Genomic DNA, 16,481 nt, shown 5'->3' with positions numbered 1-16,481 from the left:
GAAGGCGCTGGCAGTGTCAGCAGCTGGCTGAGGGCATGCGCCCCACACATCATCTGGAACAAGAGCCAGAGAGGCCGTCACCAGTACACGCGCGCTCCTCTGCCCCATTCCCAGCGCCACGACACCCCTGCCGTGCGACCCCCCCGGTTCAAACACAAGGGGCACCTTGATCAGAGGTTCCAGCCAGGGTCGTGCCAGGTTGTGCAGCGCCGCAGCCTGGGCTTTGGAGCAGCCGCCCCCGCTTGTGTCGAGGGCCACGATCACCCTAAGGTCGGCGGGGGCCATGCTCAGAAGCAAGCACTCGAACGGCCGCGGGGGGCTGCCCAGGTGCAGCTTCGGCAGCCGCGCTTCGCCTGCAGATCGGAGCAGGAGCACCGAGGCTGGCCCCGCCCCATCGGCGCCCGAGCCCCGCGCGTCCACCTCACACGCCTCCCAGCGGGCTCCGGGCTGCAGCGCGGCCGGCCCCGGCGCCGGCCGCTCCGCCCCGGCCCAGGCCGCCAGCCCCTCCGCGCATCCCTCCGGCAGGCTGGTCCACAGCAGGCGGCCCTGGCCGTCCAGTACCGCGCTCCCCGCCGAGGCCACGCCCGCGGCGCAGCGCAGCGCCGAGTCCAGGCTCTGCGCGGCGCGGGCGGCGGCCCGCGGCCAGGGCCCCGCCGGCACCGCCCGCGCGGCGCAGAAGGGGTTGCGCAGCTCCCGCGCCAGCGCGCTGCTGCGCGAAGAAAGCTGGGAGTGGAGGTGCACGAGGAGCGGGGTCAGCCTGGCGCCGGCCGAAGCCCCGCTGGGGTCCTGCCGAGGAGGAAAGGGATTGGAGGGTGGCGGGAGCGGATGAGGGGAGTGAGGCAAGATGTCCACAATACAAAGGCGCGAGGAAAACGTTCACCGCCCTGCGACTCTGCGATCGGGAAGCTGGAATGACCCCGGCACATGCAAGGACGCACAAACGGACCGCCAGCACTCCACTCGCCTCGTCGAGCAGGGCCTGCACCCCTCCATGCAGGGTAGCCACCAGCGAGCGCAGGAGCACCAGGATGGCCTGCACCCCGTCCTCGGTGGCATGTCGGGGGATCGCAGACTTGGCCAGTGCCTGCAGGAGTCGGAAAGGGTTCCGTGACGGCAATGGCAGTATCCAGGGCTAGAGGCCAGAGTGTACAGGGGACGGGACTCAACACCGCACGTCAAGGCATGCTTGCCGGAACATCAGGAGGGTCCCAGCCAGATTACAGCACGATTCGCATCCCCACCCTTCCTCCTGATGCGTCCCCTCACCAGGCCAAGGCTGATGCTGGGCTGCGCTTGGACGCTCAGCCAGACGCTCCTCTGGGTCTCTGTCCGGGTCCAGTCCGAGGCCTGTTGGTAGTGAAGAAAGGACTGGGGTGGGCTTGAAACCTCCCAGACAGCGCTCTGTACCGCGCAATGAACCCCTCCTGGCCGCGTGCCTGGCCAAAGGTGTTGGCGAATGTGGCCAGCCCTTGCAGGAGGCCCACAGCCCACAGCAGATCCGTGGGGTCCGGCACGCTGGGGTACACGGCCAGCAGCTTCTCGAGCTCCGTGGATTCTCGTGCCCCTCGCCGGGCGTCATAAACGAAAAACTGGATGTCGCCAAGGCGGGCGCGAACCATGGGTGAGTAAGTGATCTAGTCGGGCCCACGCTGGGGCCTTGTGGAGGCCAGCGCGCCGATGGGTTGGAGAGTGTAGAATTGCTAGGAGGAGTGTTTGTTTCTGTTACAACATGGGCGAGTGCATCAAGGATGCATAGGCGCCTCGGAGTCTAGACTGCGCATCAGTATTGCCGTTCTGGCGCCCTGTGACTTGGCTCGGGGAATGCATGGTGCCCGCCACAAGCGAGCATGTCACCGACATACAAATCAGATTGCATACATCGGACATATTGCATCACACTTCAGGTGCCGGACCTGCCAAGCGGCTGGAGCGATAGTATCTCACCCTGCACTTGGTCGCCATGGTAGCAGAGGGCGGGCTCACAGAGAAGGAAGCGGCTGTGTATGATCGACAGCTGCGTGTATGGGGTGTGGAGACACAGAAAAGGTACGAGTGTTCGATCTGAGCTGGTCTAGATCGGATGGACGGCATCTTCGAGACCGGCAGTGCGCCACCACGGCATCACATCCTCCTTGCAGGCTGAGCTCCGCCAAGGTCCTCATCGTCGGGTGCACGGGCCTTGGAGCCGAGGTGAGACTTGAAGTGGCCGCTTGGGTGGACCTGGAGGACACGATGTCTTCCATGTGGCGCGGTGTCCCTGGTGCCAGCACCCCATGGAGTGTCCACCCTCCCATCCTCCCCATGTCTCAGGTGGCCAAGAACATTGTGCTGGCCGGTGTGGGGTCGGTGACCCTCGTGGATGACACGCCATGCGCACAGCGTGACCCAGGCAACTTCCTCGTCCTGGCAGACGCTGACGGCAGCCGGACGTGAGGGTTACATGGGGTTTGGAGGGAAGGAAAGGGTCCCCCCCCATCTCACTGGCTTCCTTCCCAGCAACCCGCTCCTGTTCACTTTGAGGTCGGCAAGGACCCCGCCCCCTGCGATTCTCGAGTCCCGTGCAACCCCCCTCTCTCCCGTCTCCCACCCGGTGCAGGGTGGCGCAGGCATGTGCGGCCATGCTCCGGGAGATGAACCCCCTGGTGGATGTGCAAGCCCAGGCCGGCCCGCCGGCGGGGTCTGGGCTAGAAAGGGAGGCGCACGGCCTGGTGCTGGACCTGACGGGGGACCCGGCCAGCGTGTCGGCCTCCAGCGTAGCGTGCCGGGCGGCAGGCCTCCCTTTCTTCGCGGGGGGCAGCCGGGGCACGATCGGCTGGGCCTTTGCCGACCTGGGCGAGCACCGGTTCGTGGTCGAGCGGCGGGGCCCGGGCCCCGACGGCGCCAAGCAGGCGGAGGCGTGCAGCACCAGCTACCCCTCCTGGGCTCGCGCCATGGCTGCGGACGTGGGTGGCCGCAGCCTGAAGCGCGTGCACCCCGTCTACCTCATGCTCAGAGGTGAGGCCACTGAGTGTAGGGGAGGAGGGGTCGTGGAGGGGCAATGCAGGCCCGGGGGGGTGGGCAGGGGATGGCGCAGGCTCGCAGGCATGCCTGCCGGCCGTCTGACTCGGGCTCCTGACGCGACCCGCCTGCAGCCCAGGCGCTCAGCCCGAGCGGGGCTGGCGAGGGAGCAGGCGCCGCCGCTGCCGACGCCATCGCGCGACTGGACGAGGAGCTGGGGAGGCCCAGCAGCCTGCAGGCAGAGGCCCTGGAAAGCATGACCTGCACCGCGCATGGCCTGCCCGCGGTGTCCGCCGTACTGGGCGGCATCCTGGCGAACGACGTGCTCAAGGCCGTCTCGGGGCGGGGCAGGCCCATGGACAACTTCTTCCTGTACTCCATCGCCGACGGCGCGGGGGTCGTGGACCGATGGGGGGATGCCTGACCTGCTGTAACGTGTGTAGCCCTGCTGGTTGAGAGGTAACAGCCGATGAGTAAGGCACCACCCGGGAACTAGAAAGGATCGCCCTGCAATGCTAGTCTTAGTCCCGCTCGAACCCGCGCCGAGTTCGCACTGTAGACCGCTCCTCAGCAGCGACAACATCGAATTGCTTGCCCCGCGGGCCCGGCATCTCAGGAAGGTGAGCGCACCAACGCCCCCTCGTGGGCATGGGCGAGTGCCGGGAGCCTGCGGAGTCAAGGGCGGGGTGCATGGCCGCAATCTGCTGCACCTTTGCCAGTAATACTCACCCGTTCATTGTCCCACGCTTTATCGCAGAGGCAGCCATGGGTAAGATCCCGGTCAAGTTCAGGGAGGTGGTCTACACCCTGTCCCCGTACGAGCAGAACGTCATGGGTGGGCTGTGGAGGGACATCCCTCACAAGGTCTCTCACTACTCCACCAAGGTATGGGACGTGAGGGGTCCCATCATCACATCGGCATCGGAGGCCTCGGGCTGGGTGGTTCCTATCTTTAGGGCCCTTTCACACTTACAGCCAAAGGCTCCTCCCCCATCCTGACCTTATCGATTCTGCCGCTGCAGGTTCGGGACGCCGTGATCTTCGCTGTGCTTCCCCTCTGGGGCATTGGCTGGTATGTTGGGCATGGGTAGGGTGTGGGGGTATGTGGGTGGTGGATCTGAGAGGGCGCTAGGCAGGGTGGGTGGGGCTCCACCTGTGGTCCGCAGATCACATGTACTCCACAGTCTCAATAGCGCTGGGCCATGCAAAGCTCAAGCTTCGGCACCTTGCTGTTCCAGGTACTGCAATGACTTCAAGGAGAAGGAGAAGCACCATCACCGCTTCTGAGCCATATGCGAACTGTCCTCAAAACAGCACTGTGTGTCTGTCCTTCCGCTGTACGCTTCCTTACTGTAACCCAGCCAAACGATTGTGTCGCAGAGTGTACCAGGCTTCACACGAGATCCCTTATCGGTCCCTGCATCCTGCCAGTCCTGCTTAGGCGAGGTGTGCTATCACCTTCCCCCTCGGGTAGATTCAAAAGGTTTCCGGCACATTCTCTTACAGATGAAGCAAATACGTAGCAGTGGACGGGGTTCAGCGCCGCGTGATGAGCTCTCACTGACCTTACATCTCCATTTGCACGTTGACGCACCTTGAAGGTGCCAGGCAGGCTGGCGACGTGGGATGCAAACCGGTTTGCGGCACTTCGACGGTGTGGGTGCCGACCCGGCGCCGTCGACTCCCTCGGACACGATCGAGCACCAACTGGCAGCATGCGTGCGTGAATACCTAGGCAATTACCTGTACGACACCGCGACATTCCTCTGCGAGCGTCTGGTCGCTGAAACGCCATCCACGGTGTGTTGGCATGCTGGTGGTGGGCCCCTGACGATGGTCCCATCTTCCGGTTTCAACCCTCACAGCCTCGGCCTGCCCGTTCCACAGGCACACACGCTCCTTCTGGCACGATGTTACTACCTCTCGAATCAACCATACCGCACCTACCATCTGCTGAAAGGTGGAGAAGGAGTTGCGCCCCCACCCATCTGCATGTCAGCTGGCCCTGGGTGCTTGTCTGCCTCCGAGTGAGCGTGCACTGCCTGACCCCATCTCCTCCCCTCCCATGCTCCTCAGATAGCAGCGACCCTGCCTCGCGCTATCTGTTTGCCACGGCATGCCTTTCCCTGAACCGGCTGACCGAGGCTGAGGATGCCATGCTCCCAGGCCCCGCCGCCCATGGGGTAGGCACACGTGCAGGGTGGGGCCGCTCACTGCGATGTGGCTGAGGAGGGTGCAGGCACTGATTTGTGCACCCGGCCCAGCCCCCGCATTCCATCGCCTCAGGCTTCGCCTCCCTCACAGGGCGTGGCCCACGGCGCGGCGGGTCACTTCCTGCTGGCCAAGGTCCACACGCTCATGAACCGGCACGACAGCGCGGCCTCCCACCACCGCGCGGCCCTGTCCCTGGACCCCATGCTGTGGGGGGGCCTTCGAGGGGCTGTGCACCCTGGGCGCCGAGACCGAGGCCCAGGCCTACCTGGAGGGCAGCGGGTGGGCGGCGCAGCATGGCCATGCGCCCGGTGGGGGCCGAGCGGAGGCTTGCACCTCGGAGCAGACACCTGGTGCCAGCCCCAGTCAGGAGGCCGACGTGGGCCCCACGCCCGGGTCATCGCAGGTCCCCCCCCCCCCCACAGACTCAATCGCCGACCAGGCCTTCTCCTTCCCCAGCCCCGCACCCATGGCCGACGGCGGGGCGCTGCCCGGCGTGACCCCGGGCTCTGGAGGCGGGCCGGGGTACTCCGGCATGCAGTCCTACGTCACCCCCTCCCCGACCGGGCTCCTGGCAGGTGCGTGGTGGGGTGCTCAGAGGATGTAAGCGTGTCATTCCCGGGCTGACGGATGGACATCACTGCATGCTCGGGTGCAATCTGCGCAACAGGGGTCCTTGCTGCGGATGCGATCCGGGCACATTCCCTGGGGGCCACCCTTCGGCCACCCAGCAAGCACCCCCACCATGCACCGCGCAGCCCCCCCGCCCGCCCGCAAGGCCCCGCCCGCCGGCCGCGGCGCCTGGCAGCCGCGCGGCGCGCCGCCCGCCTCCGCCTCGTCCGGCCCTGCGCCGGCGCCGCGCCGCGAGGCCAAGCTGCGCCGCCTGTTCAGCGACGAGGAGGAGGGCGCCGGGGTGCTGCCGCCGGCGCCGGTCCCCGCGTGCCGCCCCGCCGCCGAGCCCGCGGCGCCGAGCCCCGGCCCCGCCGGCGCGGCGGCGGCGCTGGGCCTGCTGCGCGCGCTTGGGCGGGCCCTGCTGCACGCCAGCATGCACCGCTGCGGCGCGGCGCTGGCCGCGCTGCGCGCGCTGCCGCCCGCCCACCGCGAGACGGGGTGGGCGCTGTGCACGACGGGCCGCGCGCTGGCCGGCGCGGTGCGCTACGCCGAGTCCGCGCGTGCCTTCGCGCGCGCGCGTGCGCTGGAGCCCGGGCGCCTGGCCGACATGGAGGCCTACAGCACGGTGCTGTGGCACCTGCGCGCCGGCCCCGCGCTGTCTGCGCTGGCGCAGGACCTGCTGGCGCTGGACCGTCTGAGCCCCGCCGCATGGTGTGCGGCCGGCAACTGCTTCAGCCTGCAGCGCGACCACGACACCGCGCTGCGCTTCTTCCGCCGCGCGCTGCAGCTGGACGGCGGGCGCGCCTACGCGCACACGCTGGCGGGGCACGAATTCCTGGCCCTGGAGGACTTTGACAAGGCCATGGGCTGCTACCGCGCAGCGCTGCGCATCGAGCTGCGACACTACAACGCCTGGTGGAGGGGGGGGGGGGGGGGCGCGTGTGGAGCGGGAGACGAGGGAATCTGGGTGGATGGGTGGGATCTTAGTGGGGGGGGGGAATGTTGCATGACTAGATCAAGGCACCCTGATCAGGCTGGCGAGGGGTTCTGTGCAAGAGGCGCTGAGGAATCCGCTCGGGAACTTTGGGACGGCCGGAGTATGAAAGGTCGGCGTGATGACGAGGCTCCGGACGACGATCCCGGGTCCGCGTCAGACCCATGCCCCATATTCATGAACTCCTCCCCCTCACACCGATCAACAGCCCTCACTCCCAATTACCCACCCGCCCGCCCTTGTCCCTGCTGTGTGTGTGGACCCACCCCTCCACACCCTCCCCGTAGGTTCGGCATGGGTCACATCTTCTATCGCCAGGAGAAGTGGAGCCTGGCCGAGTACCACTTCCGGCGGGCCACCGCCATCCACCCTACCTCCTCCGTCCTGCGCTGTTATCTGGGCATGGCGCTGCGGCGCCTGGAACGGCTGGAAGAAGCGCTCCTTGAGCTCCACGTGAGCCTGGATTGGAAGGGGGGGGGGGAGGAGGGGGACTGAGTGTTTTGGATTTGGAGAGTGGTTGGCTGCGTGATACCAAAACAAAGATGGCTGGGAAGGGTCCATGTGATTGGCCAAACACACGAGGTCAGTTTTGTGCAGTTTCTTCCGAGTGCTGCACTTAATGGGTAGCCAGGCAGTCACCCTGTGATCCTCTCCTCGTTCAAATCCCCCAGAGGGCGATCGCTGCGGACCCCAAGAACCCACTGGCGAGGTTTGAGGCAGCAAACGTGCTGCTGGCCTGCGAGAGGCCACGGGACGCGCTGCACGAGCTCCAGGCGCTGCATGTGGGTGCCTGGGTTGTGATCTGGGCACCACGTTGTGTGGAGAGATGATTGCCAGTGGGGGGCCTGGTTGTTGCAGCAGCTTGAAACACTGATTGCAGCGGTTGGCTGATCGGCAAGAGCCGCTCCTCCTGGCACGTTCGAGTGGCAGGCTGTGCCTGCCATGGTACACCGAATTTATAACCGCGCCCCGCCCCGCCCCACCCAAACATCCCCCTTCCTCAATCCCCCTGCAGGACGTCGCGCCGCAGGAGGTCAGCACCTACTTCCAGATGGGCAAGGTGCACAAGCGGCTCGGGGAGGTGGACCAGGCGATGCGCTGCTTCTGCGCGGCGCTGGACCTGCAGCCCCCTGCGGCCGACAGCGAGCTCATCAAGGGCGCCATCGAGAGGCTGCGCGTTACCGAGGACGCGCTGGACGAGGAGATGTGAGGGGTTGGCGGGAGGCCGTGGCGCTGGCCCTGCGGGGCGCAGCGTAGGTTTGTGCGTGGTCTGAAGCTAGTCCCGGGAAGCCCTCGACGGTGAGCCCGGGAGCCCTCGACGCTGGTCCCGGGAACCCCGCGACCTCCGACCCCTGTAATCCCAGCTCTGACCCTCGAGCACATGCGTCACAGAGCGCTCAGAACCCCTGCACCCACACAAGTCACTGCTGCTGCTGCTTCTCGCGCATGTGCTCCACGAACTCGTCTATCAGGTAGGGCCAGGCCCCAGCGTCGTCGTAGTCGCTGAAGTCCGGGCTGACGCTGAGGATGAAGTCCAGCAGCTGATTCCAGGTGTCGCGCGAGATGGCGCGGTTGTGCTTGGCCTGTAGGAAGTCGCACCAGTCCTGCGTGTAGCGCCAGCGGTGGGCGGGCAGGAGCAGCTGCCACATGGCGATGGCGACGTCCTGCTGCACGCACTTCTGGCCCTTCTCCCTGTTGTGATTGTTTGAGGCATGGGGTTGGGGGTTGCGAGGGCGTGGGGGAATGGGGGCAAGGGATTGCACATCGAAATGAGGGGGCGGAGGGTGACCTCCATTGGGTCAGAACGGGTCTTGTCTGGGGAGTCTCGAGCTCTGGAGCTTGGGATCAGGTCGAAGGGGCAGCAGGCTTCCCTCTGGCAGGCAGCACCCCCTTTGCAACCCACCCACCCTGTCCTCTTGGAACCCCAACCACTGCCCCTGCACACACACCTGGAGAAGAGGTAGGCATACTTGTAGATCTCTGGGAACCTGGAGGCGTCGTCCAGCTGAGCCCGCAGCCCCGGCAGCGCCGCCCTGAGCTTGGACAGGGAGTCGCAGGCCAGGCGGGCCAGGCCCCCCTCGAACTCCTCGCGGCTGAACTCGCACATGGTGGCCGCCTGGAGGTGGTAGCTGAGCACCAGCATGACTGGGTCCTCGGGGCTGACCTCCAGGTCCTCGCACAGCGTGGAAACCCCCTCTGCCAGGATCAAATCCTCCTCACCCTCGTCCCGGTACCGGGCAAACAGCTCGCCGATGGCCGCCCTGCGCGCCGGGGGAAGGGTTTGGCGAGGGGGAAGGGTTTGGCGAGTGGGAAGGGGCAGATGCATGGCGCGTGGGACCCAGCAGGCAGCGCCGGCGAGGGAGGGACAATGGATGCCGGGTTTCACATGCACTGGGTCGGAGGGCAGGCGCTGGGGCCGTCGGCATGCACAGTCCGATCAGCATCGACCGCTGTTCCAGGCCCCGGTTGCGGACAGACTTGCAGGGCAGTGCGCTGGCTGGTCGTGTTTCCCCCCTTGCAAGTGGAACCCAAACCATCTCCCAGCCACGCACTTGTCTGTCTTGGGGCCCCTGCCCCCACGCGCAGCGGGGTAGGCTCCAGAGGAGTAGTAGTAGTCCACTGCGGCCTCCAGGCTCCACCCCGTGGCCGTCAGGCACTCCAGGGCGGTGCGGGTCGAGGCGCCTGTCACCCCCACCACCTGTGCCAGCTTCTCCCGCTGCGGCTTGGTCACACGACTCGCCATCTTGCCTGGGCTCAGATCTGCAGGTGCAAAGAGGGCAGGGGGAGAGTGTGATGCATGGAGATTCCTGCAAGCTGCTGCGCCCTGGAGCAGCCCCAGACTGGATGAATGCTGCCGGTTGCACCCAGCCCATACCCTCGAGCCGCGCCCGGAGCCACCCCGCCACACCTTGAACCCCTCTGCACGCAGGCAGGCCTTGTGGGCTTCGATGAGGGCAGCACACTCCGCTGATTCGGGGCCGTGCAGCGTCACGCACTCGTCCCTCGCGCGCTGTGGGCCAGCAAGAATAGGGGGTCTCTCACAGGGCATTCCAAGAAAGCCTGTGCCAGCAGGACCTATGCACACGGAGACGTACCTTCGTTTCGGGGCAGGCGCAGCAAATCTTCAGCTTGGGCTTCTCGGCCTCTTCCTTGGCTCTACTCCAGAAGCTGTACCAGGCCATTGTAATGAGGGGCTTCTCCACACATCACCTGCGGCAATGAATGCGAGGCTTACAACGCGAGCCGGGCGCACAAACCTCGTTTATCAGTGTTTGCCCAATGATGAGCCTTACCTTGATGAAGTCGACTGTCGAATATAGTAAGGTCTTGTCTTGATCGGGTGAGGCCCTCCTATGCACTCCTGATGACGATGAGGGAGATGCAGTGTCGTCCCTCTGGAAAGTGGGGCCTCTTCCCTATTGCGCGCCCAGCAGATGTGAACGTCCTGTCGATGACCATTGAGATGGACGGCATGCGCAGGTTATCGCCATAGTATACCCGCATCGATACTTTCCAGATTGACGGGAGTGTCGTTTGGGCTGCGCTTTAGACGGCTGAGTATGCCAGCGGGGTTCTCACTCCCTCTCTGCGTCGTTCGCCGGTGAAGGAGCAAGATGAGCACTTCCTTTGTCTTGCCCAAAAAGAAAAACCTGTTCAAGGTTGGTCGTGGCCCTCAGCCTCGATGGCTGGCTCGGGTGCATGCATGCTGGGCCGCTCGAACCTCCCACCACCACAAGGTCCCCTCGTCTCACCCCCCCTGACGGATCATCAACATTACAGAGGCAGAAGGAGCAGGAGGAGGAAAAGAAAAAGGTGTCACTTGGTGATTGGGAAATGCTGCTGGAATGTAAATGTCCTGATCCAAGTAGGAGCGACTTCTGGGATCTCATCATCCCAGTGCCAGTGCATAGTGCCACCGAATACAAGGTGCATGCGTTCGTGCCCCCACCCCCCTCCAAGGCGCTCATCTTTCACCATTTTGCAGAGGGATGAGGAGGAGGCGGCTCGCGTGTATGAGGAGTTTGTGAAGGACTTTGGCGGGGGCCGGCCAAGCGGGACTGGCTTTGTGCGCGGCGGCGTCATCCAGCCTGGGAGCAGGGGCGATGCCTCCGCGAGTGGGTCCAGGCAGGAGAAGAAGCTGTACATGCCCTCGCTGCATGGTCCAGGCATCGCTGGGGTGTTTGGTGACTCCAAGGAAGAGGCCGACGATGAGCCCGCGGTGGGTGTATAGGATGGGACGGCTGGCTGAGATGGGGTGATTGCTTCCTCCTGATGGAGGAAGGCGAGAAGTATTTGTTTCGCATGGTGCTCAGCACCACGTTGATTGGGGATCCTGCACCCGCATGCAGGCGGGGTCTTGCCCACGTCTGTGTTCACATGTGATGACTCATCCATGCAGGAGGCAGCGCCCGTGCCGCCAAAGGGCAGCAAGCCCAAGCGAATCGATCTCTTCCTGGAGAACATGAAGAAGTGAGGGGCTGGCAGGGCAAGCGTCTGATGATTTGCAAGAGTAGCTGTGGGGAATTTGGTGTCCAGACTGCGGCGGGCCTTCCTGGGTCTCCCCTGTCAGATGGTCACCTTGGCCCCAAGTGCTTTGCAGCATCCAGTTCCTACACCCACACCATGCAGTAGTGTTCATCTCACCCCTGTACTTCATCTGCCCACTTGCCTCAACTTCAGGGAGCAGATGCAGCGGGAGCTGAGGAAGGAGCTCAACCTCCCCCCTGCCGACGACGACTTTGCCGAGCGTGGGTCCCACGACGTGAACGACCCCGCCTCCACAAACCTGTACGTTGGGAACATGGCCCCCACCGTGGACGAGCAGATCCTGCTGCGCGAGTTTGGCCGCTTCGGCCCCATCGGCTCGGTCAAGGTCATGTGGCCGCGGGACGAGGAGCAGCGCCGCCGGGGACGAAACACCGGCTTCGTGCTCTTCATGGTGGGTGGGGATCGCCTTTGTTTGGGCAAGGGGAAGGGCGGGGAGGGCTTGCTGGGTGGGGGAAACATTTGCCCTTGCCCCTCTGCCCACACATCCCCCAACATCCCCACCTCACCCACCCTGCAACCTCCCCCTCATTCCGCGACAGCTGCGGGACGACGCAGACCGAGCGCGGGAGGCGCTGGACGGCGCTTTCTTGCATGAGATGCCGCTGAACATTGGGTGGGGCAAGGCCATGCCCCTGCCCACGGCCCCCATCTGGCCCCCGCCCGGAGGCTTGGCGGTGGAGGAGGGCGCGCCGCTCTACCCTGCGCCCCCCGCCCCCGGCCCCGACGGCCGCTGGACCTGGCGGGAGGCGGTGCCGGTCGTGCCGCACGGCGCGCGCGACGATGCGGCGCAGGGGCCGCTGGGCCGTGGACCCCGGATCGTGGTGCACCCCCCCGCCGACGAGCGCACGCGCTTCGTCATCGACGCCGTGGCCTACTACGTCATCCGTGACGGCTGCTCCTTCGAGCAGGTGGTGATGGAGCGGGAGTTGGGCAACCCCGAGTTCGCCTTCTTGCTGGACACCACGTCGGCGGAGCACGCCTACTACCGATGGCGCCTCTTCTCCCTTGCGTCTGGCGACAGCCTGCGCAGGTGGCAGGGAGGAGGAGGAGGAGGGGGGGGGGTTCTGGAAATGGATGTCGGTTAAAGCTGCGGGGAGATTTCCAGACCAGGAGCCCCTGGGATCGCTTGCTTCTGCACGGGGGGGGGTTCTACAGATGAGCCTTCGACCATCTGTGATCCCACGCCACACACCCACACACTCCATAAACATCTGCAGCTGGCGGGTGGAGCCCTTCCTGATGGTGGAGGAGAGCAACGCGTGGGTCCCTCCTCCCATGACTGTCGGCGCCGCGGGGATCGCCAAGACGGCGGCGCAGGGCGGGGGCGGGCGGCGCCGGCCCGAGGAGGCGCGGCCACTGTCGGAGGCGCAGCGCGACCGCTTCGAGGACTGCCTGCGCCGGCTGACCATGGCGCGGGAGGACATCTGCGCTGCCATGATGTTTGCGTTGGAGATGGCGGACTCTGGTGCGGCGCGGCGGTGGTTGGGAATCGGGGGGGGAGGGGGGGTCCCTCCGTGCAAAGGGTGCTTCCTTGGGCCACAGGGCATGGCACTCCCTTCACGAAGGATGCCTCGTGTGCTACCCAGGCTGTGTGACACCTGCGCGCCCTCTCACACTTGATTGGCCCAGTCTGCACCCCATCCCACTCACACGCACACGCACACGCACTCCCTACAATGGCACTGCAGCGGCGGAGGTGGCGGAGATCCTGAGCGACGCCCTGACCCTGCCGGAGACCCCCATCCCGCTCAAGGTGGCCCGCCTCTTCCTCCTGTCCGACATCCTGCACAACTCCACGGCCCCCGTGCGCAACGCCTCGCGCTTCCGAGTCTGCATTCAGCCCCTCCTCCCCGACATCTTCCTGGGGCTGCAGGTGAGCCGGTCCACTTGTTTGCGGGGTGGATGTGGTGGATGAGAGGGGGAGCAGTGGCGCCTGTGACCGCCTCAACCCCATGCGGCATGGACAGGCGACGAGCCCGCCCGTGCACCAGCCCGGCACCCTCTCCGCGTTGGCATGCCAACCTCCAGCCTCGACCCGAAGACATCACCCACGACTCCCTTCCCGATCTCCTCCCCTCCCCGCGCCTCGACCAGGAGGCGTACCGCGGCGCCGACTCTCGTATGGGCCAGGAGCTGCTGCGGCGGCACGTGCTGCGCGTGCTGCGCGCCTGGCGCGGCTGGTTCGTTTTCTCGGACGACTTCCTGGCGGGGCTGCAGGCCACCTTCCTCACCGCCCCCACGGGGCCGAGCGAGCTCCGCGCCGCGCACGACGCCGCGCTGGCGGCCGAGCTGGCGGCGCTGGGCGACGACGACTTGGAGGCGCGGTGTCGCGGCCTGGGGGTGTCGGTCGCGGGCGGCCGCGCCGACCGCCTGGCCCGCCTCCAGGCGGTGCTCGAGTACCAGCGGGGCTGGACGGGGGGCGAAGGCGGGGCGGCGGCCGAGCCGGGCGGGGCGGGGCCGGAGCGGAGGGGGCGGGAGGCGAGGCCGGGCGGCGCAGGGACGGAGTCGCCTGCACATGCAACGGACACTGCCCTTCTGAGTACAGCGGCAGATGCCGGCGGGTGGACCGCCGTCGAGGGGGCCGCGGCAGACGACCGCGAGGCGTCCGCTGTGCCGTCCGCGGCCGCAGCGGGTGCAGCGGCGGAGCCCACGGGGCGGTGGGAGGCGGCGGGGGTCGCGGCCGTCCCCGTCAGCCGGTGGGAGAGGGCGGCCAACGCCGCGGCCGTCCCAGTACAGGGCGACGCTCCGGCGGCCAGGGCGGGCCGCCGGGAAGGCGCGGCGCGTTCCGACGACAGCGTGCACGCTACAGAAGACGGCGCGCGCGCCTCCGACGGCGGCGTGCGCGGACCTCATGCTACGGACGGCCCCGCCGGGGCGGGCGCATCCAGTGCCGCGTGGCACGACAGCCTGGCCCGGGTAGAGGAGGAGGTCGCGGCATACCGAGCCGAGCTGGAGCGCTCCGGCCTGCCGCGGCCCGCGGTGGCGGCCTCGGCGGCGGCGCGGCGGGCGCAGCTCCTCGCTGACGTCGCCGCACGAGGGGCTGGGAGGGAGAGGGCATCCAAGCGGGCGCGCTCCCCGGACCGTCGCGCCGGCCGGTGATGCATCTTGTGTTCACAGCATTAGAAATCCGGGATGCACCAGTGTTGTAAAAGGAAGCCAGAAGCAGCAGCCTATTGAGAAAGGCTGTCGAGGGGGCGCAGCGCATAGCTAAAGTGGGAAACTGGTGGACGCCGGCTGCTGAACCCTGGGGGCTCGCGCTCGCCCCACACGTGCCCGAGGCGCGAACGCCTGGGAAGGTGGGGATCCAGGGGGAGTCTCCCAGGACATCCAGAGCATATTCGACAACCAGGGCGCATACTCCCCCTTACTACTTTCACTGCATGTCCCTGTGTCCAGGCAATACCTTGGAACTTGGAGGGCGAAGCGTGCGCGACTTCCGGCCTCGGCCAAAGTCCGACATGGCGTCGCTGGCCGGGGGATATTTTGCACACTCTGTCCTGCCGCCTCGACACGCTCCGCGCGAACGGAGTCGGGTCGGACAGATCAGGAATCCTCGAAGACGGGTGGCCCTCAATGTCGCGGCAGTCTGCGCTGAGCCCAGCCCACACTTGGATCGAGCCACCGGCACGCAACCCAGAACGTTGCAGGCGCTGCTCTTCATGGCGAGGTCCCTGGCGAAGAATGAACTCAGCGACTCTGAGGCGCCGTGGGGCCTGCCTCCGGCCCTCCTGGCGCAGCTGGAATGGGTGGGTGGACCCCTGCCAGTCACCCTCACCCAGGCCGCTACATCTCCTCCGGCCCCCAAGCAGCGAGCGCCCCCTGCCTCGGAACAGGCTGGTCGGGGCGGCCCCGATCCGGAGCGGGAGGACGATGACAAGGACCCCAACAAGAAGAGCAAGGACTACTATGCAAATGTGGGCGATGTCATCCGCACACTGAGGGACGACATCCCCTGCATCTTCTGGAAGCCTTTTGACTGTGCGCTGGGGCACTGCTGGGGGTCTAGTCCTGATTCGGCGTGTGCATCCTTTGAGAAGAGGATTGCGTGGCTGGCAATGACCTGGTGCCATTTTGCCCTGCTGACCCCTTTCAATTCTCCCATCTCGCCACGCCCCACACACACAGATCACATCTACCGCGACGACGTCGTCTTCAGAGACCCAAACATCTCCTTCCGGGGCTTGACAAATTACAAGCTTGTGATCTGGTCGTTGACCACATTTGGACGCCTGTTCTTCGCCGGCAAGGAGGTGTCTGTGGTCAACATCTGGCAGCCAGAGGAGGGCATCATCAAGTGCGTGGGGCAGTTCTGGGGTTGGAGTCTCCTCTTCTGTTCTTTTCGGTGTTGGCTTGATGGTGCTGTGCGTGACTTCCGCTGCTGCGCCCAAGATTGGCGTGTCGCCCCTGTCCACCCCCTTCCCCCCCACCCCGCCTTACACTCCCCCAGGATGAGGTGGCAGGTGCAGGCCCGGCCACGGCTGTGGTGGCTGGCCGAGGGCGTTTTTGACGGCATCTCGGAGTACCGGCTGGACCACAGGGGGCTGGTGCAGGAGCACCTGGTGACCAATGTGCAGTTGCGTGATCCGCCCATCACCAACCCGCTCCTCTACGGCCTGAATCTGCTCATGTCGCCCCGGCTGGCCCCTCAGCCCTCCCGAGTACCCTGCCCAGGTGAGAGGGCTGTGTGCTTTGGGTGCTGGCTGCATGTTTGCAGGCCGTTGCAACGGGAGTGTGAGCATCGCCACGCGGGGTGCTGTGTCACAGCTCTTCTGCCCACCTTCAACCTCTAGTCCGTCTCATTGCCTTCTCACGTCATGTCTCCGCCACACAGGGTCATGGAGTGTGGGAATGGCCGAGGAGGGTGATTCACCGAGCGTATTTGGCAGTGTGGACGCATGACTGCTTCCAGCCTTCGATCCAGAGGCAAGGGATGTGGCCCCTTCTCCCTGGTCGCGCCCGCGCTGGCTGGGAAGACTTGCATGGACTTGAATGTCGCAGATACCCCCCCCTGTACACCTTTGACTCGTATTTCATATATTGGCCGAAAGATGAAGATGCATGTACCCTCAGATCTGATCTTTGAAGCCTGTTCCATGTGAAGGTTGGTGCCGCCCCCCCC

At 65.9% G+C, this 16,481-nt stretch overlaps 5 protein-coding genes across 5 annotated transcripts; 3 read left to right on the top strand and 2 right to left on the bottom strand.

Moving 5' to 3' along the window:
- Positions 1-752: 752 nt before the first annotated feature.
- Positions 753-1,619, bottom strand: F751_3841 (hypothetical protein; the record flags this gene model as incomplete). Its single annotated transcript, XM_011403043.1, has 4 exons — positions 753-786; positions 939-1,084; positions 1,267-1,347; positions 1,485-1,619. 4 exons carry the CDS (start codon positions 1,617-1,619, stop codon positions 753-755), a joined length of 396 nt encoding a protein of 131 aa, XP_011401345.1.
- A 341-nt stretch (positions 1,620-1,960) lies between these two features.
- Positions 1,961-3,421, top strand: F751_3840 (SUMO-activating enzyme subunit 1B-1; the record flags this gene model as incomplete). Its single annotated transcript, XM_011403042.1, has 6 exons — positions 1,961-2,046; positions 2,139-2,190; positions 2,311-2,429; positions 2,597-2,842; positions 2,903-2,994; positions 3,132-3,421. The coding sequence occupies 6 exons, from the start codon at positions 1,961-1,963 to the stop codon at positions 3,419-3,421; spliced, it is 885 nt and encodes a 294-aa protein (XP_011401344.1).
- Positions 3,422-3,762: 341 nt separating this feature from the next.
- On the top strand, positions 3,763-8,024 carry F751_3839 (Cell division cycle protein 27-like protein; the record flags this gene model as incomplete). The annotated part of the gene is made up of 9 exons (XM_011403041.1): positions 3,763-3,882; positions 4,020-4,069; positions 4,863-4,957; positions 5,074-5,180; positions 5,302-5,793; positions 6,314-6,735; positions 7,102-7,267; positions 7,486-7,596; positions 7,830-8,024. 9 exons carry the CDS (start codon positions 3,763-3,765, stop codon positions 8,022-8,024), a joined length of 1,758 nt encoding a protein of 585 aa, XP_011401343.1.
- Positions 8,025-8,235: 211 nt separating this feature from the next.
- On the bottom strand, positions 8,236-9,996 carry F751_3838 (DCN1-like protein 2; the record flags this gene model as incomplete). The annotated part of the gene is made up of 5 exons (XM_011403040.1): positions 8,236-8,506; positions 8,764-9,075; positions 9,367-9,574; positions 9,713-9,824; positions 9,910-9,996. 5 exons carry the CDS (start codon positions 9,994-9,996, stop codon positions 8,236-8,238), a joined length of 990 nt encoding a protein of 329 aa, XP_011401342.1.
- Positions 9,997-10,648: 652 nt separating this feature from the next.
- Positions 10,649-16,261, top strand: F751_3837 (U2 snRNP-associated SURP motif-containing protein; the record flags this gene model as incomplete). The annotated part of the gene is made up of 16 exons (XM_011403039.1): positions 10,649-10,741; positions 10,800-11,033; positions 11,214-11,284; positions 11,495-11,753; positions 11,902-12,036; positions 12,109-12,392; positions 12,580-12,625; positions 12,728-12,827; positions 13,051-13,235; positions 13,457-13,758; positions 13,903-14,058; positions 15,000-15,108; positions 15,196-15,340; positions 15,488-15,656; positions 15,810-16,033; positions 16,194-16,261. 16 exons carry the CDS (start codon positions 10,649-10,651, stop codon positions 16,259-16,261), a joined length of 2,580 nt encoding a protein of 859 aa, XP_011401341.1.
- Between the last annotated feature and the right edge of the window lie 220 nt (positions 16,262-16,481).

This window comes from Auxenochlorella protothecoides, assembly GCF_000733215.1.
Source record: "Auxenochlorella protothecoides strain 0710 unplaced genomic scaffold scaffold41, whole genome shotgun sequence".
Lineage (NCBI taxonomy): Eukaryota > Viridiplantae > Chlorophyta > Trebouxiophyceae > Chlorellales > Chlorellaceae > Auxenochlorella > Auxenochlorella protothecoides.
This window is presented reverse-complemented; position numbering and strand designations above follow the sequence as displayed.